This window comes from Pongo pygmaeus, chromosome 8, assembly GCF_028885625.2.
Source record: "Pongo pygmaeus isolate AG05252 chromosome 8, NHGRI_mPonPyg2-v2.0_pri, whole genome shotgun sequence".
NCBI classification, from domain to species: domain Eukaryota; kingdom Metazoa; phylum Chordata; class Mammalia; order Primates; family Hominidae; genus Pongo; species Pongo pygmaeus.
The window spans coordinates 128,001,331-128,026,809 of NC_072381.2; the positions used below are offsets into that span (position 1 = coordinate 128,001,331).

Sequence of the window (25,479 nt, forward strand, 5' to 3'; positions counted from 1 at the left end):
CCTTTCCTATATTTCTGATATCTCCTTAGCTCTCTCCTAGGAAACTGCATGAGTCTTCATTGCCAGGTTTTGAGGAGGTCAGGCAGGACAATGGGCCAAAGTGAAATAAGGGTCATGCCTTTGTTCACCTACCAAGGCAGCGCAAGCAGAGGGAGAAGAGGAAAGTGCCACGTCTTTGCCTTTTAGTGTGGCTGGAAAGGAATAGCTGGGGCCGGTTTTTTTATGAAGAAAGAGGCTGATTTGGGTCTTGGCTTTGCGGGCTGCATAGGAGCATGGTGCAGGCATCTGCTCAGCTTCTGATGAGGGCCTCGGGCTGCTTGTACTCCTGGCAGAAAGGGATGGGGAGGTGGCCTGGGCAGAGGTCACATGGTGAGGGAGGAAGCAAGAGAGAGGAAGAGGGACGGCTCAGACTCTTTTCAACCACCAGCTCTTTCTAGGAACTAAGAGAAGAACTCACCCCTGACCAGGGAGGGCACTAAGTTATTCATGAAGGGTTGGTCTCCATGACCCAGACATGGTGCATCAGGCCTCACCTCTAAACTTGGGGATTCAATTGCAACATAACACTTGGACGTGACAAGCCTCCAAAGTATAGCACCCTGGCTCTCCAGGGTTCCATTTTTCCCTTACTGAAAGATTTTGCATAAGGGTTATGTGGATGAAGCACATCTAGGGGATGGTGGAGGGACTGTCTCACTGGGAGGAGCCCAGAACTAAAGGCTCCTGCTAGGAAGCGCGGTCTTCTGCTGAGGCCCAATAAGGTGGTGTCTTACTAGAGACACAAGGCTAGGAGTGCAGATCTGTGTCTGTCCATGTTTGGCCTGGGATTTGGGGGCTGTGAGTCCTTGACCACAACTCCCTCCAGAGCACTGCAGTGTCTTGCCTGTGCACTGGTCTGGTGTGGAGTGTGCAGCCCCCATGAGGTCTGCTAGGCAAAGCATTGTTATGAACGCCTGTGGGCTGGACTGGAACATCACAGGCAGGACTTTGGCTGGAGTGGCCTCCTCACATTTGCTGACTCAGGGACTGCTAAGACGTGCAAGGGACAGGGTTGGTTTTGTGTCAACCTGATTACTATGGGCAGACACAAGGTTAATCACCTTGGAGTTGGCAATAGTGGACAAGATCTGCCCAGACACCCTCCAAGGAGCATCTCTGTGGGGATGTGCATGGCAATGCCCCTCCCTTTGTGATGGGGACCTAGCATGGACTGAAGGCATGACCTGTTTAGTTCCTTCCACCTTTGTTCTGATTTTGCCAGCTTCTGTACAGTTCATCTGATCTGACCTCCTCTTTCTCACAGCTGCCCACTCCTGGTCGACGCCCAGGCCAGGTGAGCCCCCAGTGTCCTTCCTTAGGATGTCCCTTCTCTTTCTGCACAGTTATCCCTTTCTGCACTCCACAGAGCCCTTGTTCTTCTCAGAGTGGATACTGCATGGCATACAATTTTCCCCTGCTCTGTAACTGAGACCCTGGAATGGCGCTTCTGCACCAGACATAGGGTTCAGGAGGCTTCTTTCTTCTGTTCCATTTATCTCAGCTTTCATGAAGCAGTTTCACACTGTCTCAATGGCCAACCCTTAGAGGTTTAGGAAATGACCTCATATTTAATTAGCTTTGGCCCTTTTCTATTCAGAGCTGATATGACCTTCCCGAGAATTGATAGTGATTGCCAAAGTCTCCTGGGAAGCCAATGTCAGCTAAAGCCTTAAACATGGCTGGTGCCACAGGCAAGCAATGTCAGTGCAGGCCTGATACCTCCATTCCTCACTCCTTCCAGCACCCCAGATTCTGCAGGGCTACATCTGCATCCAGAAGAGGCATAGGCCATGCTTGGGCATGGAGATGGATAATAAATATTTCTGGTGCCTCCACTTACTGGGAAAATTGATACCCCTTTGGTCAGCTCCTTGGTTTCCCTAACATTTTAGCTCGAGCTAGTAGAGTGTCAGCAATGGTGTTAGATGTGCCCGTCAATGCATGTGTCAGTGCGTGGAACAGGCTAACCCTTTGTGACTGAGAAGAGGACATCCCACACTTCAGAGGCAGGAGGGATTGAACTGGTCTCCAGCAAGGCCTATGTCCCTTGCTGAGCTTGCTGAGCTGCAGACTTGGGCAGACACATGGGGAGCAAGTGGCAGGAACCAGAAGTGGGGTAGTTTTCATGATGCTTGCCTTCTCTGGAGACCTTTCCTTCTGGAGCTTTTCACCCTCAACTTTAATTGTAGCCTTTGTCTTTGTTGCAATTACAGACACGTTGCCGACTGTCACCTTACCCGCATCAACAGTAGGTAAATAATCCTCTCACCCCTCCCTAGGGCTCACTCTCTATCTCTGGACAAATGTTTTTTCTGAAAATGATAGGATGAGGGTCAAGGTGGGCCCCTCTCTTTTTCATGTCCCTGTGGGTTGCATGTGAGGAAGTAGAGTCTCTGGGGACCCAGCTCTGGGTCTGATGTTGGAGGCTGGAGGGTGCTGGTGACTTGTCTCCCATGGAATCCTGTTCCAAGTGGTCAGGAAATATCCTCATGCAGGTGCTGAGGAAAAGCCCTGGAGGCTTCCCTAATCCTACTAAGATCTCATTCCTGTCCCTCAGCCCATGGGCTGCAGAGGTGTGAAGAGTCAGTGAAAGTGACTGTCCCCGCACCTGTCTGGCCAAGGCCTTGTCATACCTGTGAAATTTTCAGAAGCCAGACAAGACCATAGGATTGCCACCAAGCTCCTGATCATGGGGAGAGTCTGGCCTGCCTACTGTAGCTGTGTAGCTCCGTCCTGTGTGTGCCCAGGTTAGGGAATGGGGTTTCCATTCCTGTTAACGCCAGTAGGGTCACAGGTGCTTCCCCAAACTTGAGCCTTCATAAACCCAGGCAGAATGTGGTGTCACTGCTTCTTTGACTTTGATGAAGCTGAATCTCTGGTTTTATTCATATTCAAAGGTGACTGCCTGCCCAGGTGACTTTAGCCATTAGGACATGCCTTGAGTGTGGAACATTCCTTAGATTCTTGACCTCATGATAGGGATTGATGAAGTGTTCTTGTGTTCCTCTGTAGGATCTGAATCCAGTTTGGCCCTGAGGCTGGTGAATGGAAGTGACAGGTGTCAGGGCCGAGTGGAGGTCCTATACCGAGGCTCCTGGGGCACCGTGTGTGACGACAGCTGGGACACCAATGATGCCAATGTGGTCTGCAGGCAGCTGGGCTGTGGCTGGGCCACGTCAGCCCCAGGAAATGCCCGGTTTGGTCGGGGCTCAGGACCCATTGTCCTGGATGACGTACGCTGCTCAGGACGTGAGTCCTACCTGTGGAGCTGTCCCCACAATGGCTGGCTCTCCCACAACTGTGGCCATAGTGAAGACGCTGGTGTCATCTGCTCAGGTGGGTCTCCAAGACTTTGGGTTTCCTTTCTTGGGGTAGATTTTGCTCAGGAAGGTCTTAATATGTTCTAATCTCCTCACTCAGAGCTTTTTGAACCTTTCCTATATTTCTGATATCTCCTTAGCTCTCTCCTAGGAAACTGTCTGAGTGTTCGCCAGATTGCCAGGTTTTGAGAAGGTCAGAGAGGACAATGGGCCAAATTGAAATAAGGGTCACACCTTTGTTCCCCTACCGAGGCTGTGCAAGCAGAGGGAGAAGACGAAAGCGCCGGGTCTTTGCCTTTTAGTGTGGCTGGAAAGGAATAGCTGGGGCCAGGTTGTTCATGAAGATAGAGGTTGATTTGGGTTGTGGCTTTGCAGGCTGCATAGGAGCATGGTGCAGGCATCAGCTTGGCTTCTGCTGAGGACCTCAGGCTGCTTGTACTCCTGGCAGAAGGGGATGGGGAGCTGGCCTGGGCAGAGGTCACATGGTGAGGGAGGAAGCAAGAGAGAGCAAGAGGGAGGGCCCAGACTCTTTTCAACCACCAGCTCTTTCTAGGAACTAAGAGAATAACGCATCCCTGACCAGTGAAGACACTAAGTTATTAATGAAGGGTTTGGCCTCCATAACCCAGACATGGCACATCAAGCCTGACCTCTATACTTGAGGATCCAATCCCAACATGAGTCTTGGATGGCACAAGCATCCAAACTATAGCACGCTGGCTCTCCAGGGTTCCACCTTTCCCCTACTGAAAGGTTTAGGTCACAGTGAGGTGGATGCAGCACATATAGGCGTTGGGGGAGGGATGGTCTGACTGGGAGGAACCCAGAACCAAAGGCTCATGCTGGGAAGGGAGGGTCTTCTGCTGAGGACCAATAAGGAGGCATCAGACCAGAAACACAAGGCTGGGAGTGGAGATTTGTGACTGTCCATGTTTGGCCTGGATTTTGGGGGTGTGAGTGCTTGACTGCAATTGCCTCTAGAGCACTGCAGTGTCTTGCCTGTGCACCTGTCAGGTGTGGGGCGGGCAATGCCCATGAGGCTTACTGAGCAAAGCCTTGTCATGAATGCCTGTGGGCTGGGCTAGAAGATCACAGTCTGGATTTTTTTTTGCAGGAGTGGCCTCTTCATACTTGCTGACTCAGGGACTGCTAAGATGTGCAAGGGAGAGGGTTGGTTTTATGTCAACCTGATTACTATGGGCAGACACAAAGTCCTTCAAACACCCCCAGATGCAGCAGGGCCCCATCTACATCCAGAAAGGCAGAGGCTGTGCTCAGGCAGGGAGAGAGATATTAGAAATTTCTGGTACCTCCACTTGCCAGGAGACTTTATACTCCTTTGGGCAGCTCCCTGATCCTTCTAACATTTTAGCTCTAACAGTCAGAGGCTCAACAATGGTGTCGGATGTGCCCATTAGTCGATGTGTCAGTGGATGGGGCAGGCAAACCGTTTGTAGCTGAGAAGAGGATATTCCACACTTCAGAGGTAGGAGGGATTGGACTGGTCTCCAGCGAGGCCTATGTCCCTTGCTGAGCTCGCTGAGCTGAAGACTTGGGCAGACACATGGGGAGCAAGTGGCAGGAACCAGAAATCGAGTAGTTTTCATGATGCTTGCCATGTCTAGAGACTTTTCCTTTTGGAGCTATTCACCCTCAAGTTTAATTCTAGCCTTTGTCTTTGTTGCAATTAAAGACACCTTGCGGGCCACCACCTTACCTGCAACAACAGTAGGTAAAAACAGTAGGTAAACTAGTAATAAGTCCTCTCATACCTCCCTAGGGCTCACTCTCTACCTCTGGACAAATGTTTTTTCTGAAAATCATAGGATGAGGGTCAAGGTGGGCCTCTGTGTTTTTCATGTCCCTGTGCGTTAAGTGGGAGTATGTTGGAGTTTCTGGGGAGTCAGTCCTGGTTCTGATGTTGGACGGGGAAGGGTGCTGGTGACCTGTCTCCCATGGGATCCTTTTCCAAGTATCAGGAAAGATCCTCATCCAGGTGCTGAGGACAATCCCTGGAGGGCTCCCTACTCTTGCTGGGACTTCGTTCCTGGCCCTCCGGCCATGCACTGCAGACCTGCAAGGGTGGGTGACAGTTTCTGTCCCTGCAGCTGTCTGGCCAAGGCCTTGCCATCCTTGGCAATTTGCCAGAAGCCAGGGAGGACCACGTGGGTGCCACCTAACTGTTGAACATGGGGACAGCATGGTTCTGCCCTCTGGAGCTGTGGAGCTTCATGCTGTGTGTGCCCAGAGTACGGAGTCGGGCGCCCATTCCTATCACCTCCAGTGAGGTCACAGGTGCTTCCCCAAAACTTGAGCCTCCATAAACCCGAGCAGAATAGCATATTGCCTCTCCTTCCACTGTGATGAAGCTGAACCTCTGGTTGCAGTCATAATCAATCGTGACTGCCTGCCCAGGTGTCTTTGGCCATTAGGAAGTGCCCTGAATGTGGAACGTGCCTTAGATCCTTGACCTCCTGATAGGGATTGATGGAGGGTTCTTGTGTTCCCCTGTAGGACCTGAATCCAGTTTGGCCCTGAGACTGGTGAATGGAAGTGACAGGTGTCAGGGCCGAGTGGAGGTCCTATACCGAGGCTCCTGGGGCACGGTGTGTGATGACAGCTGGGACACCAATGATGCCAATGTGGTCTGCAGGCAGCTGGGCTGTGGCTGGGCCATGTCAGCCCCAGGAAATGCCCGGTTTGGTCGGGGCTCGGGACCCATTGTCCTGGATGACGTGCGCTGCTCAGGGAATGAGTCCTACCTGTGGAGCTGTCCCCACAATGGCTGGCTTTCCCACAACTGTGGCCATGGTGAAGACGCTGGTGTCATCTGCTCAGGTGGGCTTCCAGCAATTTGGGTTTCCTCTCTTGGGGTAGATTTTGCTCAGGAAGGTCTTATCATGTTCTCATCTCCTCACTCAGAGCTTTTTCAGCCTTTCCTATATTTCTGATATCTCCTTAGTTCTCTCCTAGGAAACCGCATGAGTCTTCGCCACATTGCCAGGTTTTGAGAAGGTCAGAGAGGACAATGGGCCAAAGTGAAATAAGGGTCACACCTTTGTTCCCCTACCGAAGCTGGGCAAGCAGAGGGAGAAGACGAAAGCGCCAGGTTTTTGCCTTTAATGTGGCTGGAAAAGAATAGCTGGGGCCAGGTTGTTCATGAAGATAGAGGTTGATTTGAGTTGTGGCTTTGCAGGCTGCATAGAAGCATGGTGCAGGCATCAGCTCGGCTTCTGCTGAGGACCTCAGGCTGCTTGTACTCCTGGCAGAAGGGGATGGGGAGCTGGCCTGGGCAGAGGTCACACGGCGAGGGAGGAAGCAAGATGGCAGAAGAAGATGGGGAGGTGGCCTGGACAGAGGTCTCATGGTGAGGGAGGAAGCAAGAGAAAGCAAGAGGGAGGTCCCAGGCTCTTTTGAACCACCAGCTCTTTCTAGGAACTAAGAGAAGAACTTACCCCTGACCAGGGAGGGCAGTAAGTTATTCATGAAGGGTTGACCTCCATAACCCAGACGTGGCACATCAAGCCTCACCTGTAAAGTTGAGGATCCAATCCTCAAGGTCCTTCAGAGATAAGAGGGATTGGACTGGTCTCCAGTGAGGCCTATGTCCCTTGCTGAGCTCGCTGAGCTGAAGACTTGGGCCGACACATGGGGAGCAAGTGGCAGGAACCAGAAATCGAGTAGTTTTCATGATGCTTGCCATGTCTAGAGACTTTCCTTTTGGAGCTTTTCACCTCAAGTTTAATTCTAGCCTTTGTCTTTGTTGCATTTAAAGACACGTTGCCGACCACCACCTTACCTGCATCAACAGTAGGTACATAGTCTTCTCACCCCTCCCTAGGGCTCACTGTCTAGTTCTGAACAAATGTTTTTTTCTGAAAATGAGAGGATGAGGGTCAGGATGGGCCCCTGTCTTTTTCATATCCCTGTGCGTTGAGTGGGAGGAAGTTGGAGTCTCTGGGGAGCCAGTCCTGGTTCTGGTGTTGCAGGGTAGAGGGTGCTGGTGACCTGTCTCCCATGGGATCCTCTTCCAAGTATCAGGAAATAATAAGGAAAAAAAAATGATCCTCATCCAGGTGCTGAGGACCAGCCCTGGAGGGCTCCCTACTCCTACTGGGAGCTCGTTCCTGGCCCTCCAGCCATGCACTGCAGACCTGCAAGGGTGGGTGACAGTTTCTGTCCCTGCAGCTGTCTGGCCAAGGCCTTGCCATCCTTGGCAATTTGCCAGAAGCCAGGGAGGACCACGTGGGTGCCACCTAACTGTTGAACATGAGGACAGCATGGTCCTGCCCTCTTGAGCTGTCGAGCTCCATCCTGTGTGTGCCCAGAGTAGGGAGTCGGGTGTCTATTCCTGTCACCTCCAGTGGGGTCACAGGTGCTTCCCCAAAATTGAGCCTCCATAAACCCGAGAATGGCGTATCACCTCTCCTTCTACTGTGATGAACCTGAACCTCTGGTTGCAGTCATCTTTAATCGTGACTGTCTGCCCAGGTGACTTTGGCCATTAGGAAGTGCCCTGAATGTGGAATGTGCCTTAGATCCTTGACCTCCTGATAGGGATTGATGAAGTGTTCTTGTGTTCCCCTGTAGGACCTGAATCCAGTTTGGCCCTGAGGCTGGTGAATGGAGGTGACAGGTGTCAGGGCCGAGTGGAGGTCCTATACCGAGGCTCTTGGGGCACTGTGTGTGATGACAGCTGGGACACCAATGATGCCAATGTGGTCTGCAGGCAGCTGGGCTGTGGCTGGGCCACGTCAGCCCCAGGAAATGCCCGGTTTGGTCAGGGCTCAGGACCCATTGTCCTGGATGATGTGCGCTGCTCAGGACAGGAGTCCTACTTGTGGAGCTGCCCCAACAATGGCTGGCTCTCCCACAACTGTGGCCATGGTGAAGACGCTGGTGTCATCTGCTCAGGTGGGCCTCCAGCAATTTGGTTTCCTCTCTTGGGGTAGATTTTGCTCAGGAAGGTCTTATTATGTTCTCATCTCCTCACTCAGTGCTTTTTCAACCTTTCCTATATTTCTGATATCTCCTTAGCTCTCTCCTAGGAAACCGCATGAGTCTTCGCCACATTACCAGGTTTTGAAGAGGTCAGAGAGGACAATGAGCCAAAGTGAAATAAGGGTCAGACCTTTGTTCCCCTACTGAGGCTGGGCAAGCAGAGGGAGAAAACGAAAGCGCCAGGTCTTTGCCTTTAATGTGGCTGGAAAGGAATAGCTGGGCCAGGTTGTTCATGAAGATAGAGGTTGATTTGGGTGGTGGCTTTACAGGCTGCATAGAAGCATGGTGCAGGCATCAGCTCGGCTTCTGCTGAGGACCTCAGGCTGCTTGTACTCCTGGCAGAAGGGGATGGGGAGCTGGCCTGGGCAGGGGTCACATGGCGAGGGAGGAAGCAAGATGGCAGAAGAAGATGGGGAGGTGCACTGGGCAGAGGTCTCATGGTGAGGGAGGAAGCAAGAGAAAGCAAGAGGGAGGGCCCAGGCTCTTTTGAACCACCAGCTCTTTCTAGGAACTAAGGGAAGAACTTACCCGTGACCAGGGAGGGCACTAAGTTATTCATGAAGGGTTGACCTCCATAACCCAGATGTGGCACATCAAGCCTCACCTGTATAGTTGAGGATCCAATCCTCAAGGTCCTTCAGCGATAGGAGGGATTGGACTGGTCTCCAGCGAGGCCTGTGTCCCTTCCTGAGCTTACTGGGCTGAAGACTTGGGCAGACACATGGGGAGCTAGTGGCAGGAACCAGATATCGAGTAGTTTTCATGATGCTTGCCATGTCTAGAGACTTTTCCTTTTGGAGCTTTTCACCCTCAAGTTTAATTCTAGCCTTTGTCTTTGTTGCAATTAGAGACACGTTGTCCACCACCACCTTATCTGCATTTACAGTAGGTAAATAATCCTCTCCCACCTCTGTAGGACTCACTCTCTATCTCTGGCAAATGTTTTTTTCTGAAAATGATAGGATGAGGGTCAGGGTGGGCCCTTGTCTTTTTTATGTCCCTGTGCATTGAGTGGGAGGAAGTTGGAGTCTCTGGGGAGTCAGTCCTGGTTCTGGTGTTGGAGGGTGGAGGGTGCTGGTGACCTGTCTCCCATGGAATCCTCTTCCCAGTAAGAGGAAAGATCCTCATCCAGGTACTGAGGACAAGCCCTGGAGGGCTCCCTACTCCTACTGGGACCTCGTTCCTGACCCTCCGGCCATGCACTGCAGACCTGCAAGGGTGGGTGACAGTTTCTGTCCCTGCAGCTGTCTGGCCAAGGCCTTGCCATCCTTGGCAATTTGCCAGAAGCCAGGGAGGACCACGTGGGTGCCACCTAACTGTTGAACATGGGGACAGCATGGTTCTGCCCTCTGGAGCTGTGGAGCTTCATGCTGTGTGTGCCCAGAGTAGGGAGTCGGGCGCCCATTCCTATCACCTCCAGTGAGGTCACAGGTGCTTCCCCAAAACTTGAGCCTCCATAAACCCGAGCAGAATAGCATATTGCCTCTCCTTCTACTGTGATGAACCTGAACCTCTGGTTGCAGTCATATTCAATCGTGACTGCCTGCCCAGGTGTCTTTGGCCATTAGGAAGTGCCCTGAATGTGGAATGTGCCTTAGATCCTTGACCTCCTGATAGGGATTGATAAAGGGTTCTTGTGTTCCCCTGTAGGACCTGAATCCAGTTTGGCCCTGAGACTGGTGAATGGAAGTGACAGGTGTCAGGGCCGAGTGGAGGTCCTATACCGAGGCTCCTGGGGCACGGTATGTGATGATAGCTGGGACACCAGTGATGCCAATGTGGTCTGCAGGCAGCTGGGCTGTGGCTGGGCCATGTCAGCCCCAGGAAATGCCCGGTTTGGTCAGGGCTCAGGACCCATTGTCCTGGATGACGTGCGCTGCTCAGGGAATGAGTCCTACCTGTGGAGCTGTCCCCACAATGGCTGGCTCACCCACAACTGTGGCCATGGTGAAGACGCTGGTGTCATCTGCTCAGGTGGGCCTCCAGCAATTTGGGTTTCCTCTCTTGGGGTAGATTTTGCTCAGGAAGGTCTTATTATGTTCTCATCTCCTCACTAAGAGCTTTTTCAACCTTTCCTATATTTCTGATATCTCCTTAGCTCTCTCCTAGGAAACCGCACGAGTCTTCGCCACATTGCCAGGTTTTGAGGAGGTCAGAGAGGACAATGGGCCAAAGTGAAATAAGGGTCACACCTTTGTTCCCCTACCGAAGCTGGGCAAGCAGAGGGAGAAGACGAAAGCGCCAGGTCTTTGCTTTTAATGTGGCTGGAAAAAAATAGCTGGGGCCATGTTGTTCATGAAGATAGAGGTTGATTTGAGTTGTGGCTTTGCAGGCTGCATAGAAGCATGGTGCAGGCATCAGCTCGGCTTCTGCTGAGGACCTCAGGCTGCTTGTATTCCTGGCAGAAGGGAATGGGGAGCTGGCCTGGGCAGAGGTCACACGGCGAGGGAGGAAGCAAGATGGCAGAAGAAGATGGGGAGGTGGCCTGGACAGAGGTCTCATGGTGAGGGAGGAAGCAAGAGAAAGCAAGAGGGAGGTCCCAGGCTCTTTTGAACCACCAGCTCTTTCTAGGAACTAAGAGAAGAACTTACCCCTGACCAGGGAGGGCACTAAGTTATTCATGAAGGGTTGACCTCCATAACCCAGACGTGGCACATCAAGCCTCACCTGTAAAGTTGAGGATCCAATCCTCAAGGTCCTTCAGAGATAAGAGGGATTGGACTGGTCTCCAGTGAGGCCTATGTCCCTTGCTGAGCTCGCTGAGCTGAAGACTTGGGCCGACACATGGGGAGCAAGTGGCAGGAACCAGAAATCGAGTAGTTTTCATGATGCTTGCCATGTCTAGAGACTTTCCTTTTGGAGCTTTTCACCTCAAGTTTAATTCTAGCCTTCGTCTTTGTTGCATTTAAAGACACGTTGCCGACCACCACCTTAACTGCATCAACAGTAGGTACATAGTCTTCTCACCCCTCCCTAGGGCTCACTGTCTAGTTCTGGACAAATGTTTTTTTCTGAAAATGAGAGGATGAGGGTCAGGATGGGCCCCTGTCTTTTTCATATCCCTGTGCGTTGAGTGGGAGGAAGTTGGAGTCTCTGGGGAGCCAGTCCTGGTTCTGGTGTTGCAGGGTAGAGGGTGCTGGTGAGCTGTCTCCCATGGGATCCTCTTCCAAGTATCAGGAAATAATAAGGAAAAAAAAAATGATCCTCATCCAGGTGCTGAGGACCAGCCCTGGAGGGCTCCCTACTCCTACTGGGAGCTCGTTCCTGGCCCTCCAGCCATGCACTGCAGACCTGCAAGGGTGGGTGACAGTTTCTGTCCCTGCAGCTGTCTGGCCAAGGCCTTGCCATCCTTGGCAATTTGCCAGAAGCCAGGGAGGACCACGTGGGTGCCACCTAACTGTTGAACATGAGGACAGCATGGTCCTGCCCTCTTGAGCTGTCGAGCTGCATCCTGTGTGTGCCCAGAGTAGGGAGTCGGGTGTCTATTCCTGTCACCTCCAGTGGGGTCACAGGTGCTTCCCCAAAATTGAGCCTCCATAAACCCGAGAATGGCGTATCACCTCTCCTTCTACTGTGATGAACCTGAACCTCTGGTTGCAGTCATCTTTAATCGTGACTGTCTGCCCAGGTGACTTTGGCCATTAGGAAGTGCCCTGAATGTGGAATGTGCCTTAGATCCTTGACCTCCTGATAGGGATTGATGAAGTGTTCTTGTGTTCCCCTGTAGGACCTGAATCCAGTTTGGCCCTGAGGCTGGTGAATGGAGGTGACAGGTGTCAGGGCCGAGTGGAGGTCCTATACCGAGGCTCTTGGGGCACTGTGTGTGATGACAGCTGGGACACCAATGATGCCAATGTGGTCTGCAGGCAGCTGGGCTGTGGCTGGGCCATGTCAGCCCCAGGAAATGCCCGGTTTGGTCAGGGCTCAGGACCCATTGTCCTGGATGATGTGCGCTGCTCAGGACAGGAGTCCTACTTGTGGAGCTGCCCCAACAATGGCTGGCTCTCCCACAACTGTGGACATGGTGAAGACGCTGGTGTCATCTGCTCAGGTGGGCCTCCAGCAATTTGGTTTCCTCTCTTGGGGTAGATTTTGCTCAGGAAGGTCTTATTATGTTCTCATCTCCTCACTCAGTGCTTTTTCAACCTTTCCTATATTTCTGATATCTCCTTAGCTCTCTCCTAGGAAACCGCATGAGTCTTCGCCACATTACCAGGTTTTGAAGAGGTCAGAGAGGGCAATGGGCCAAAGTGAAATAAGGGTCAGACCTTTGTTCCCCTACTGAGGCTGGGCAAGCAGAGGGAGAAAATGAAAGCGCCAAGTCTTTGCCTTTAATGTGGCTGGAAAGGAATAGCTGGGCCAGGTTGTTCATGAAGATGGAGCTTGATTTGGGTGGTGGCTTTACAGGCTGCATAGAAGCATGGTGCAGGCATCAGCTCGGCTTCTGCTGAGGACCTCAGGCTGCTTGTACTCCTGGCAGAAGGGGATGGGGAGCTGGCCTGGGGAGAGGTCACATGGCGAGGGAGGAAGCAAGATGGCAGAAGAAGATGGGGAGGTGCACTGGGCAGAGGTCTCATGGTGAGGGAGGAAGCAAGAGAAAGCAAGAGGGAGGGCCCAGGCTCTTTTGAACCACCAGCTCTTTCTAGGAACTAAGGGAAGAACTTACCCGTGACCAGGGAGGGCACTAAGTTATTCATGAAGGGTTGACCTCCATAACCCAGATGTGGCACATCAAGCCTCACCTGTATAGTTGAGGATCCAATCCTCAAGGTCCTTCAGAGATAGGAGGGATTGGACTGGTCTCCAGTGAGGCCTATGTCCCTTCCTGAGCTTACTGGGCTGAAGACTTGGGCAGACACATGGGGAGCTAGTGGCAGGAACCAGATATGGAGTAGTTTTCATGATGCTTGCCATGTCTAGAGACTTTTCCTTTTGGAGCTTTTCACCCTCAAGTTTAATTCTAGCCTTTGTCTTTGTTGCAATTAGAGACACGTTGTCCACCACCACCTTATCTGCATTTACAGTAGGTAAATAATCCTCTCCCACCTCTGTAGGACTCACTCTCTATCTCTGGCAAATGTTTTTTTCTGAAAATGATAGGATGAGGGTCAGGGTGGGCCCCTGTCTTTTTTATGTCCCTGTGCATTGAGTGGGAGGAAGTTGGAGTCTCTGGGGAGTCAGTCCTGGTTCTGGTGTTGGAGGGTGGAGGGTGCTGGTGACCTGTCTCCCATGGAATCCTCTTCCCAGTAAGAGGAAAGATCCTCATCCAGGTACTGAGGACAAGCCCTGGAGGGCTCCCTACTCCTACTGGGACCTCGTTCCTGACCCTCCGGCCATGCACTGCAGACCTGCAAGGGTGGGTGACAGTTTCTGTCCCTGCAGCTGTCTGGCCAAGGCCTTGCCATCCTTGGCAATTTGCCAGAAGCCAGGGAGGACCACGTGGGTGCCACCTAACTGTTGAACATGGGGACAGCATGGTTCTGCCCTCTGGAGCTGTGGAGCTTCATGCTGTGTGTGCCCAGAGTAGGGAGTCGGGCGCCCATTCCTATCACCTCCAGTGAGGTCACAGGTGCTTCCCCAAAACTTGAGCCTCCATAAACCCGAGCAGAATAGCATATTTCCTCTCCTTCTACTGTGATGAACCTGAACCTCTGGTTGCAGTCATATTCAATCGTGACTGCCTGCCCAGGTGTCTTTGGCCATTAGGAAGTGCCCTGAATGTGGAACGTGCCTTAGATCCTTGACCTCCTGATAGGGATTGATAAAGGGTTCTTGTGTTCCCCTGTAGGACCTGAATCCAGTTTGGCCCTGAGACTGGTGAATGGAAGTGACAGGTGTCAGGGCCGAGTGGAGGTCCTATACCGAGGCTCCTGGGGCACGGTGTGTGATGACAGCTGGGACACCAGTGATGCCAATGTGGTCTGCAGGCAGCTGGGCTGTGGCTGGGCCATGTCAGCCCCAGGAAATGCCCGGTTTGGTCAGGGCTCAGGACCCATTGTCCTGGATGACGTGCGCTGCTCAGGGAATGAGTCCTACCTGTGGAGCTGTCCCCACAATGGCTGGCTCACCCACAACTGTGGCCATGGTGAAGACGCTGGTGTCATCTGCTCAGGTGGGCCTCCAGCAATTTGGGTTTCCTCTCTTGGGGTAGATTTTGCTCAGGAAGGTCTTATTATGTTCTCATCTCCTCACTAAGAGCTTTTTCAACCTTTCCTATATTTCTGATATCTCCTTAGCTCTCTCCTAGGAAACCGCATGAGTCTTCGCCACATTGCCAGGTTTTGAGGAGGTCAGAGAGGACAATGGGCCAAAGTGAAATAAGGGTCACACCTTTGTTCCCCTACCGAAGCTGGGCAAGCAGAGGGAGAAGACGAAAGCGCCAGGTCTTTGCTTTTAATGTGGCTGGAAAAGAATAGCTGGGGCCATGTTGTTCATGAAGATAGAGGTTGATTTGAGTTGTGGCTTTGCAGGCTGCATAGAAGCATGGTGCAGGCATCAGCTCGGCTTCTGCTGAGGACCTCAGGCTGCTTGTATTCCTGGCAGAAGGGAATGGGGAGCTGGCCTGGGCAGAGGTCACACGGCGAGGGAGGAAGCAAGATGGCAGAAGAAGATGGGGAGGTGGCCTGGACAGAGGTCTCATGGTGAGGGAGGAAGCAAGAGAAAGCAAGAGGGAGGTCCCAGGCTCTTTTGAACCACCAGCTCTTTCTAGGAACTAAGAGAAGAACTTACCCCTGACCAGGGAGGGCACTAAGCTATTCATGAAGGGTTGACCTCCATAACCCAGACGTGGCACATCAAGCCTCACCTGTAAAGTTGAGGATCCAATCCTCAAGGTCCTTCAGAGATAAGAGGGATTGGACTGGTCTCCAGTGAGGCCTATGTCCCTTGCTGAGCTCGCTGAGCTGAAGACTTGGGCCGACACATGGGGAGCAAGTGGCAGGAACCAGAAATCGAGTAGTTTTCATGATGCTTGCCATGTCTAGAGACTTTCCTTTTGGAGCTTTTCACCTCAAGTTTAATTCTAGCCTTCATCTTTGTTGCATTTAAAGACACGTTGCCGACCACCACCTTAACTGCATCAACAGTAGATACATAGTCTTCTCACCCCTCCCTAGGGCTCACTGTCTAGTTCTGGACAAATGTTTTTTTCTGAAAATGAGAGGATGAGGGTCAGGATGGGCCCCTGTCTTTTTCATATCCCTGTGCGTTGAGTGGGAGGAAGTTGGAGTCTCTGGGGAGCCAGTCCTGGTTCTGGTGTTGCAGGGTAGAGGGTGCTGGTGACCTGTCTCCCCTGGGATCCTCTTCCAAGTATCAGGAAATAATAAGGAAAAAAAAATGATCCTCATCCAGGTGCTGAGGACCAGCCCTGGAGGGCTCCCTACTCCTACTGGGGCTTGTTCCTGGCCCTCCAGCCATGCACTGCAGACCTGCAAGGGTGGGTGACAGTTTCTGTCCCTGCAGCTGTCTGGCCAAGGCCTTGCCATCCTTGGCAATTTGCCAGAAGCCAGGGAGGACCACGTGGGTGCCACCTAACTGTTGAACATGGGGACAGCATGGTCCTGCCCTCTTGAGCTGTCGAGCTCCATCCTGTGTGTGCCCAGAGTAGGGAGCTGGGTGTCTATTCCTGTCACTTCCAGTGGGGTCACAGGTGCTTCCCCAAAATTGAGCCTCCATAAACCCGAGAATGGCGTATCACCTCTCCTTCTACTGTGATGAACCTGAACCTCTGGTTGCAGTCATCTTTAATCGTGACTGTCTGCCCAGGTGACTTTGGCCATTAGGAAGTGCCCTGAATGTGGAATGTGCCTTAGATCCTTGACCTCCTGATAGGGATTGATGAAGTGTTCTTGTGTTCCCCTGTAGGACCTGAATCCAGTTTGGCCCTGAGGCTGGTGAATGGAGGTGACAGGTGTCAGGGCCGAGTGGAGGTCCTATACCGAGGCTCTTGGGGCACTGTGTGTGATGACAGCTGGGACACCAATGATGCCAATGTGGTCTGCAGGCAGCTGGGCTGTGGCTGGGCCACGTCAGCCCCAGGAAATGCCCGGTTTGGTCAGGGCTCAGGACCCATTGTCCTGGATGATGTGCGCTGCTCAGGACAGGAGTCCTACTTGTGGAGCTGCCCCAACAATGGCTGGCTCTCCCACAACTGTGGCCATGGTGAAGACGCTGGTGTCATCTGCTCAGGTGGGCCTCCAGCAATTTCGTTTCCTCTCTTGGGGTAGATTTTGTTCAAGAAGGTCTTATTATGTTCTCATCTCCTCACTCAGATCTTTTTCAACCTTTCCTATATTTCTGATATCTCCTCAGCTCTTTCCTAGGAAACCACATGAGTCTTCGCCCCATTACCAGGTTTTGAGGAGGTCAGAGAGGACAATGGGCCAAAGTGAAATAAGGGCCTTTGTTCACCTACGAAGGCAGTGCAAGCAGAGGGAGAGGAGGAAAGGGCCGGGTCTTTGCATTTTAGTGTGGTTGGAAAGCGATGGCTGGGGCCAGGTTATTCATGAAGAAAGATGCTGATTTGGGTCTTGGCTTTGCAGTCTGCATAGGAGCATGGTATCTGCTTGGCTTCTGCTGACGGCCTCAGGCTGCTTGTGCTCCTGGCAGCAGAAGATGGGAAGGTGACCTGAGCAGAGGTCACGTGGCAAGGGAGGAAGAAACAGAGGGCAAGAAGGAAGGCCCAGGCTCTTTTCAACCACCAGTTCTTGCTAGAAACTAAGAGAAGAACTCACCCCTGACCAGGGAGGGCACTAATTTATTCATGAAGTGTTGGCTTCCATGACCCAGACATGGTGCATCAGGCCTCAGTGCTATACTTGGGGATCCACTCCCAACATGAGTCTTGGATGGGACAAACATCCAATCTATAGCACACTGGCTCTCCAGGGTTCCATCTTTCCCCTACTGAAAGATTTAGATGAGGGTCAGGTGGATGCAGCACATATAGGTGTTGGGAGAGGGACGATCTCACTGGGAGGAGTCCAGAACCAAAGGCTCATGCTGGGAAGGGAGGGTCTTCCGCTGAGGCCCAGTAAGGAGGCATCAGACTGGAAACACAAGGGTGGGAGTGTAGATCTGTGTCTGTTCATGTCTGGCCTGAGTTTTGGGGGTGTGAGTGCTTGACTGCAATTGCCTCCAGAGCACTGCAGTGTCTTCCCTGTACACTGGTCAGGTGTGGGGACGGGCAGTGCCCATGAGGCCTGTTGAGCAAAGCCTTGTTATGAATGCCTGTGGGCTGGGCTAGAAGATCACAGGCTGGATTTTTTCTGGAGTGGCCTCCTCATATTTGCTGACTCAGGGACTGCTAAGACGTGTAAGGGAGAGGGTTGGTTTTGTGTCAACCTAATTACTATGGGTAGACACAAACTTAATCACTTTGGAGCTGGCAGTAGTGGACATGATCTGCCCAGACACCTTTCAGGGAGCATCCTTGTGGGGGCGTGCACGGCAATGCTCCTCCCTCTGTGATGGGGACCTAGGGTGGACTTAAGGCATGACCTGTTTAGTTCCTTCTACCTTTGTTCCGGTTTTGCCAGCTTCTGTATAGTGCATCTGATCTGACCTCCTCTTTCTCACAGCTGCCCAGTCCCGGTTGACGCCCAGGCCAGGTGAGTCCCCAGTGTCCTTCCTTAGGATGTCCCTTTTCTTTCTGCACAATTATCCTTTTTCCCACTCGGCAGAGCCCTCCTTCTTACCTGTGTGGATACTGTGGGTCATACTATTTTCCCTGCTCTGTAACTGAGACCCTAGCATGGAGCTTCTTAACCAGACATGGTTAAGAAGGTATGATCTTTCTAAGAATTGGCAGTGATTGCCAAAGTCTCCTGGGAAGGCAATTTCAGCTAAAGCCTTAAACATGCCTGTCTATGGGCAAGCAATGTCAGTGCAGGCCTGATACCTCCATTCCTCACTCCTTCAAACACCCCCAGATGCGGCAGGGCCCCATCTACCTCCAGATAGGCAGAGGCTGTGCTCGGGCAGGGAGAGAGATATTAGATATTTCTGTTGCCTCCACTTGCCAGGAGACTTTATACTCCTTTAGGCAGCTCCCTGATCCTTCTAACATTTTAGTTTCAAGTGTGAGAGTGTCAGCATTGGTGTCAGATGTGCCCATCAGTCCATGTGTCAGCAGATGGGGCAAGTAAACCCTTTGTAGCTGAGAAGAGGGTATTCCACACTTCAGAGGTAGGAGGGATCATACTGGTCTCCAGCAAGGCCTATGTCCTTGGCTGTGCTTCCTGAGCTACAGACTTGGGCAGACACATGGGGAGCAAGTGGCAGGAACCAGAAATGGAGAAATTTTCATGATGCTTGCCTTGTCCAGAGACCTTTCCTTTTGGAGCTTTTCTCCCTCAACTTTAATTCTAGCCTTTGTCTTTGTTGCAATTTACAGACACGTTGTCGACCATCACCTTACCTCCATCGACAGTAGGTAAATAATCCTCTCCCCCCTCCCTAGGGCTCACTCTCTACCTCTGGAAAGATGCTTTTTCTGAAAATGATAGGATGAGGGTCAAGGTGGGCCCCTGTCTTTTTCATGTCCCTGTGCGTTGAGTGGGAGGAAGTTGGAGTCTCTGGGGAACCAGTCCTGGGTCGGGTGTTAGAGGGTGGAGGGTGTTGGTGACCTGTCTCCTGTGGGACCCTGTTCCAAGTATCAGGAAAGATCCTTATTCAGGTGCTCAACAAACTCTGGAGGGCTCCCTACTCCTGGGACCTCATTCCTGGCCTTCTGGCCATGCATTGCAGACCTGCAAGGGTGGGTGAAAATTTCTGTCCCTGCAGCTGTCTGGCCAATGCCTTGCCATCCCTGACAATTTGCCAGAAGCCAGAGAGGACCACGCGGGTGCCACCAAACTCTTCAACATGGGGATAGCATGGGCCTGCCCTCTGGAGCTGTGGAGCTCCATCCTGTGTGTGATCAGAGTAGGGAGTAGGGTGTCCATTCCTGTCACCTCCACTGGGGTCACAGGTGCTTTCCCAAAATCTGAGCCTCCATAAACCCAGGCAGAATTGGGTATCACCTCTCCTTCCAGTATGATGAATCTGAACCTCTGGTTGCAGTCGTATTCAATCGTGACTGCTTGTCCGGGTGACCTTGGCAATTAGGAAGTACCCTGAGTGTGGAACGTGCCTTAGATACTTGACCTCATGGTAGGGATGGATAAAGGGTTCTTGTGTTCCCCTGTAGGATCTGAATCCAGTTTGACGCTGAGGCTGGTGAATGGAAGTGACATGTGTCAGGGCCGAGTAGAGGTCCTATACCGAGGCTCCTGGGGCACTGTGTGTGATGACAGCTGGGACACCAATGATGCCAATGTGGTCTGCAGGCAGCTGGGCTGTGGCTGGGCCACATCAGCCTCAGGAAATGCCCGGTTTGGCCAGGGCTCAGGACCCATTGTCCTGGATGACGTGCGCTGCTCAGGACACGAGTCCTACTTGTGGAACTGCCCCCACAATGGCTGGCTCACCCACAACTGTGGACATCATGAAGATGCTGGTGTCATCTGCTCAGGTGGGCCTCCAAGACTTTGGGCTCCCTCTCCTAGGCTGGAGTTTGCTCAGTAAGAAAATCCTAATTACATTCTGATCTCCTCACTCAAAGATTCTTCTATGTTTCCTGTGTTTATATAGTCTTGTTAGCTCTCTGCTAAGAATCTGTATAAATTTTGCTACAGGGCCTGGTGTTCCTGTGGTCACTTAGGACAGGTCCCAAACTGAAACAACAATCCAGACTTTATGCCCTTCCTGAGGCAGTGCAAGGAAGAGGCAGAAGAGAAAAGTGCTGGCTCCCCAGGGCTCCATTTCTCCCCAGCTGAATAGAAGCTGGGGACCCTGAGTGTATCATGGGGTGAGGGTATCATGGACATAGGACAGACAGCAAGGCAGGGGAGGAATCCTCTCACTGTGAGGAACTCTGAACTAAAGATGCTTGTCTGGAAGTGGATTCTCAGCTGAGATCCAGTGAGGAGGTCTGGAAATAAAGGCTCAAGGGTTAGGAGTGCAAATGGGTTTCTATTCATGTCAGGCCTGGGTTGCGTGGGATTGGAGTCCTTGACCTCAGGTCCTCTCAGAACACTGCTGAGCATTGCCTGTGCTCCAGGTCTGGTGTGGGGAGGGCAGCCCCCATGAGGGCCGGCCAGGCATGGCCTTGTTATTGCCTGTGTTCAGGGCTTGAAGATCAGACAAGGGATTTTGGCTGGAGTGGCTTCCTCAGCCTTGCTGACTCAGGAACACCTAAGATGTGCAAGGGAGAGGGTTGGTTTAGGCCAAGGGGGTTACCCTGGGCAGACACAATTTGAGCACCTCAGAGCTGGCAATAGTAGACAGGATCCGCATTGACACCTTACACGGTGCATCTCTGTGGGGATGTGCATGGCAATGTCCCTCCTTGTGTGATAGGAACCAGAATGGACTGAGTGTCAGACTCGCCCATTTCTTTCCCTCCTCATTCCAGTTTTGCTGACTTCTGTGTAACATGCCTGATCTGACCTTCTCTTCTCTTTCTCATAGTTTCCCAATCCTGGCCGACACCCAGCCTAGGTATGTTCCCAGTGTCCTTCCTCAAAATGTCCCTTCTCTTTCTGCCCAATCACCCCTTCCCCCCTCCACAGAGCTCTCCTGTTTCACTGTGTGGATACTGTGGGGCATATTATTTCTACCCCCAACACCGCTGTGTAACTGAGACCCCAGCACAGCGCTTTTTAAACACACACAGGATTCAGGAGGCCTCTGTCTTCTTTTCAACCCCTCTCAGCTTTCATGAAACAGTTTCATACTGTCCCAGTGGACAGCCCTTACAGGTTCAGGAAGTGGCCCCATGTTTAATGAGCTTTGGTCCTTTTATATTCAGGACTCACATATAGTGTCTGAAAATTGAGGGTGTCACCCTCTGACCTGTTCAAGGTATTGTCAGGGCAGGCTCGATACCCCCATCCATCACTGCTGGAAACATTCCAAGATTACAATGGGCCGCATTTATATCCAGAAGAGGCAGAGTTTGTGCTTGGGCAGGGAGAGGGATAATAAAGGTTTGTGGTGTCTCTGCTTAGCCAGAAACCTGATTCCTGATTGTCCCCTGGGCAGTCCCTGGTTCCCCTAACATTTTAGCTGCCAGTGTCCGAGCCTCAGCAATGGCATCTGATGTCCTAGTCAGTCCATGCATCAGCAGATGTGGGATGGCGTGGTGGGGGGCGTCCTCTAACAGATAGAAAGATACCCCAGGATTAGAGAAATGGAGGGCTCAGTCTGGTCTCCAGCAGGATGTTTGTCCCTGGATGAGTTCACAGCAGAGGAGACCTGGGCAGACACATGGGAGGCAAGTGACAGGAACAGGAAGTGGAATTGTTGCCAGGTTGATTCCTCCTCCCAGAGAACCTTTTGTTCTGCGCCTTTTCCCTTTAAGTCTAATTCTGTCTTTTCCCTTTGTTGCAACTTACAGACACTTGGCCGACCTCACATGCATTAACAGCAGGTAAATAATCCTCTCACCCCTCCCTAGGACTCACTATCTCTGGGCATATTTTGTGTTTGAAACTGATAGGATGAGGGTCAAGGTGGGCCCCTCTTTTTTCACTTCTCTGTGGGTTGTGTGGGAGGAAGGTGGAATCTCTGAGGAGCCTGTGCTGGGTCTGATGTTTGAGGATGGAGGGTGCTGGTGACCTGTCTCCCATGGAATCCTGTTCCAAGTGGTCAGGAAAGATCCTCATCCAGGTGCTCAGGATGAGCACTGGAGGGCTCCTTAATCCTACTGGGACCTCGTTCCTGGCCCTCAGGCCGTGGGATCCAGATCTCTGGAGAGTGGGTGAAAGTGCCGGTCCCTGCACCTGTGTGGCCAAGGCCTTGCCATCCCTGGCAATTTGCCAGAAGGTGGAGAGGGCCATGCAGGTGCCAATGAGCTCCTGAATACAGAGAGGGTCTGGGCCTGTCATTTGTAGCTGTGTAGCCCCATCCTGTGTGTACCCAGAGTGGGGAATGGGGTGTCCATTCTTGTCCCGTCCTCTGGGGTCATACATGCTTACCCATAACTTGAGCTTTTATAGACTTGAGTAGAATAGGGCATCACTTTTTCCACTATGACAAAGCTTAACCTCTGGATGCAGCCATTGTCCATTGTGACTGTGTGCCCTCGTGACTTTGGCATTTGTATTCAAACTTGACTACTTTGCCCACTGCCGTGAGTGTTGTACATGCCTTATCCTTGACTCATAATTGAGATGGATGAAGGGTTCTTTTGTTCCCCTGTAGGATCTGAATCCAGTTTGGCCCTGAGACTGGTGAATGGAGGTGACAGGTGTCAGGGCCGAGTGGAGGTCCTATACCAAGGCTCCTGGGGCACTGTGTGTGATGACAGCTGGGACACCAGTGATGCCAATGTGGTCTGCAGGCAGCTGGGCTGTGGCTGGGCCACATCAGCCCCAGGAAATGCCCGGTTTGGTCAGGGCTCAGGACCCATTGTCCTGGATGATGTGCGCTGCTCAGGACGTGAGTCCTACCTGTGGAGCTGCCCCCACAATGGGTGGCTCTTCCACAACTGTGGCCATCATGAAGACGCTGGTGTCATCTGCTCAGGTGGGCCTTCAAGACCTTGGACTCCCTTTCCTAGGCTGGAGTTTTCTCAGGAAGAAAATCCTAATTACATTCTGATCTCCTCACTCAAAGATTCTTCTATGTTTCCTGTATTTATGCAGTCTTGTTAGCTCTCTGCTAAGAATCTGTATGAATTTTGCTACAGGAGTTGGTGTTCATGTGGTCACTTAGGACAGGGGACCAAAGTCAAACAACAACCCAGACTTTATCCCTTTCCTGAGGCAGTGCAAGGAAGAGGCAGAAGAGAAAAGTGCTGGCTCCCCAGGGCTCCATTTCTCCCCTGCTGAGTAGCGCTGGGTGAGGGTATCATGCACACAGGACAGACAGCAAGGCAGGGGAGGAATCCTCTCACTGTGAGGAACTCTGAACTAAAGATGCTTGTCTGAAAGTGGGTTCTCAGCTGAGACCCTGTGAGGAGGTCTGGAAATAAAGGCTCAAGGGTTAGGAGTGCAAATGGGTTTCTATTCATGTCAGGCCTGGGTTGCATGGGATTGGAGTCCTTGACCTCAGGTCCTCTCAGAATGCTGCAGAGCACTGCCTTGCCCTAGTTCTGGTGTGGGGAGGGCAGCCCCCATGAGACTGGCCAGGCTTGGCCTCGTTATTTCCTGTGGTTGGGGCTTGAAGATCAGACAAGGGATTTTGGCTGGAGTGGCTTCCTCAGCCTTGCTGACTCAGGAACACCTAAGATGTGCAAGGGAGTGGGTTGGTTTAGGTCAACCAGGTTACCCTGGGCAGACACAATTTGTTCACCTCAGAGCTGGCAATAGTGGACAGGATCTGCATTGACCCCTTACATGGTGCATCTCTGTGGGGATGTGCATGGCAATGTCCCTCCCTGTGTGATAGAAACTAGGTTGGACTGAGTGTCAGACTCGCCCATTTCTTTCCCTCCTCATTCCAGTTTTGCCAACTTCTGTGTAATATTCTTGATCTGACCTTCTCTTCTCTTTCTCACAGCTTCCCAGTCCTGGCTGACACCCAGTGCAGGGAAGTTCCCAGTGTCCTTCCTCAAAATGTCCCTTCTCTTTCTGCCCAATCACCCCTCCCCCACTCCACAGAGCTCTGCTGTTTCTCTGTGTGGATACTGTGGGGCATATTATTTCTACCCCCAACACCGGCTGTATTTCACGTGGATCCTTTTCTATTTTCCCTAAGTGTCGGCCAGTCTGAGAAATAAAGGGAAGGCATACAAAAGAGCAAAATTTTAAAGCTGGGTGTTGGGGGGGAGACATCACATGTCGGCAGGTTCTGTGATGCCTCCTGAGCAGCAAAACCAGCAAGTTTTTACTGGTGATTTTCAAAAGGGGAGGGAGTGTACGAATAGGGTGTGGCTCACAGAGATCACATGCTTCACAAAGTAATAAAATATCACAAGGTGAATGGAGGCAGGGCAAGATCACAGGACCGGGGCGAAATTAAAATTGCTAATGAAGTTTCGGGCACGCATTGTCATTGATAGCATTTTATTACGAGACAGGGTTTGAGAGCAGACAACCGGTCTGACCAAAATTTATTAGGCTGGAATTTCCTCATCCTAATAAGCCTGGAAGCGCTATGGGGGCCGGGGCTTATTTCATCCCTTATCTACAAGTGTAAAAGACAGACGTTCCCAAAGCAGCCATTTCAGAGGCCTCCCCGTGGGAACGCATTCTCTTTCTCAGGGATGTTCCTTGCTGAGAAAAAGAATTCAGGGATATTTCTCCTATTTGCTTTTGAAAGAAGAGAAATATGGCTCTGTTCTGCCCGGCCCACAGGCAGCCAGACTTTAAGGTTATCTCCCTTGTTCCCTGAACATCGCTGTTATCCTGTTCTCTTTTCACGGTGCCCAGATTTCATATTGTTTAAACAATTTCTGCAGTTAACGCAATCATCACAGGGTTCTGAGGTGACATTCATCCTCTGTTTACGTAGATGATGAGATTAAGAGATTAAAGTAAAGACAGGCATAGGAAATCACAAGAGTATTGATTGGAGAAGTGATAAGTGTCCATGAAATCTTCACAATTTATGTTCAGAGATTGCAGTAAAGACAGGCATAAGAAATTATAAAAGTATTAATTTGGGGAACTAATAAATGTCCATGAAATCTTCAAATTTATGTTCTTGTGCCATAGCTTCAGCCGGTCCCTCTGTTCGGGGTCCCTGACTTCCCGCAACACAGCACAGTGCTTTTAAAACACATGTAAGATTCAGGAGGCCTCTGTCTTCTTTTCAACCCCTCTCAGCTTTCATGAAACAGTTTCATACTGTCCCAGTGGACAGCCCTTACAGGTTCAGGAAGTGGCCCCATGTTTAATGAGCTTTGGTCCTTTTATATTCAGGACTCACATATAGTGTCTGAAAATTGAGGGTGTCACCCTCTGACCTGTTCAAGGCATCATCAGGGCAGGCTCGATACCCCCATCCATCACTGCTGGAAAAATTCCGAGATTATGATGGGCCACATTTATATCCAGAAGAGGCAGAGTTTGTGCTTGGGCAGGGAGAGGGATAATAAAGGTTTGTGGTGTCTCTGCTTAGCCAGAAACCTGAT

At 51.6% G+C, this 25,479-nt stretch overlaps 1 protein-coding gene across 1 annotated transcript in view; it reads left to right on the forward strand.

Annotated features, from left to right (window-relative positions):
- The window catches only part of DMBT1 (deleted in malignant brain tumors 1), a 77,973-nt gene that overhangs the window by 25,797 nt on the left and 26,697 nt on the right, over positions 1 to 25,479 (forward strand). Inside the window, exons 14-34 of the mRNA XM_054503339.1 lie at positions 1,304 to 1,333; positions 2,253 to 2,291; positions 3,052 to 3,375; positions 5,874 to 6,197; positions 7,111 to 7,173; positions 7,950 to 8,273; positions 10,011 to 10,354; positions 10,590 to 10,605; positions 11,272 to 11,310; positions 12,088 to 12,411; positions 14,149 to 14,472; positions 15,600 to 15,608; positions 15,733 to 15,795; positions 16,224 to 16,547; positions 17,939 to 17,968; positions 18,754 to 18,792; positions 19,549 to 19,872; positions 20,871 to 20,900; positions 21,799 to 21,831; positions 22,605 to 22,928; positions 23,904 to 23,927. Of these exons, the coding sequence (XP_054359314.1) occupies positions 1,304 to 1,333; positions 2,253 to 2,291; positions 3,052 to 3,375; positions 5,874 to 6,197; positions 7,111 to 7,173; positions 7,950 to 8,273; positions 10,011 to 10,354; positions 10,590 to 10,605; positions 11,272 to 11,310; positions 12,088 to 12,411; positions 14,149 to 14,472; positions 15,600 to 15,608; positions 15,733 to 15,795; positions 16,224 to 16,547; positions 17,939 to 17,968; positions 18,754 to 18,792; positions 19,549 to 19,872; positions 20,871 to 20,900; positions 21,799 to 21,831; positions 22,605 to 22,928; positions 23,904 to 23,927 (3,351 nt within the window). The remainder of the gene's footprint in view (positions 1 to 1,303; positions 1,334 to 2,252; positions 2,292 to 3,051; positions 3,376 to 5,873; positions 6,198 to 7,110; positions 7,174 to 7,949; positions 8,274 to 10,010; positions 10,355 to 10,589; positions 10,606 to 11,271; positions 11,311 to 12,087; positions 12,412 to 14,148; positions 14,473 to 15,599; positions 15,609 to 15,732; positions 15,796 to 16,223; positions 16,548 to 17,938; positions 17,969 to 18,753; positions 18,793 to 19,548; positions 19,873 to 20,870; positions 20,901 to 21,798; positions 21,832 to 22,604; positions 22,929 to 23,903; positions 23,928 to 25,479) is intronic.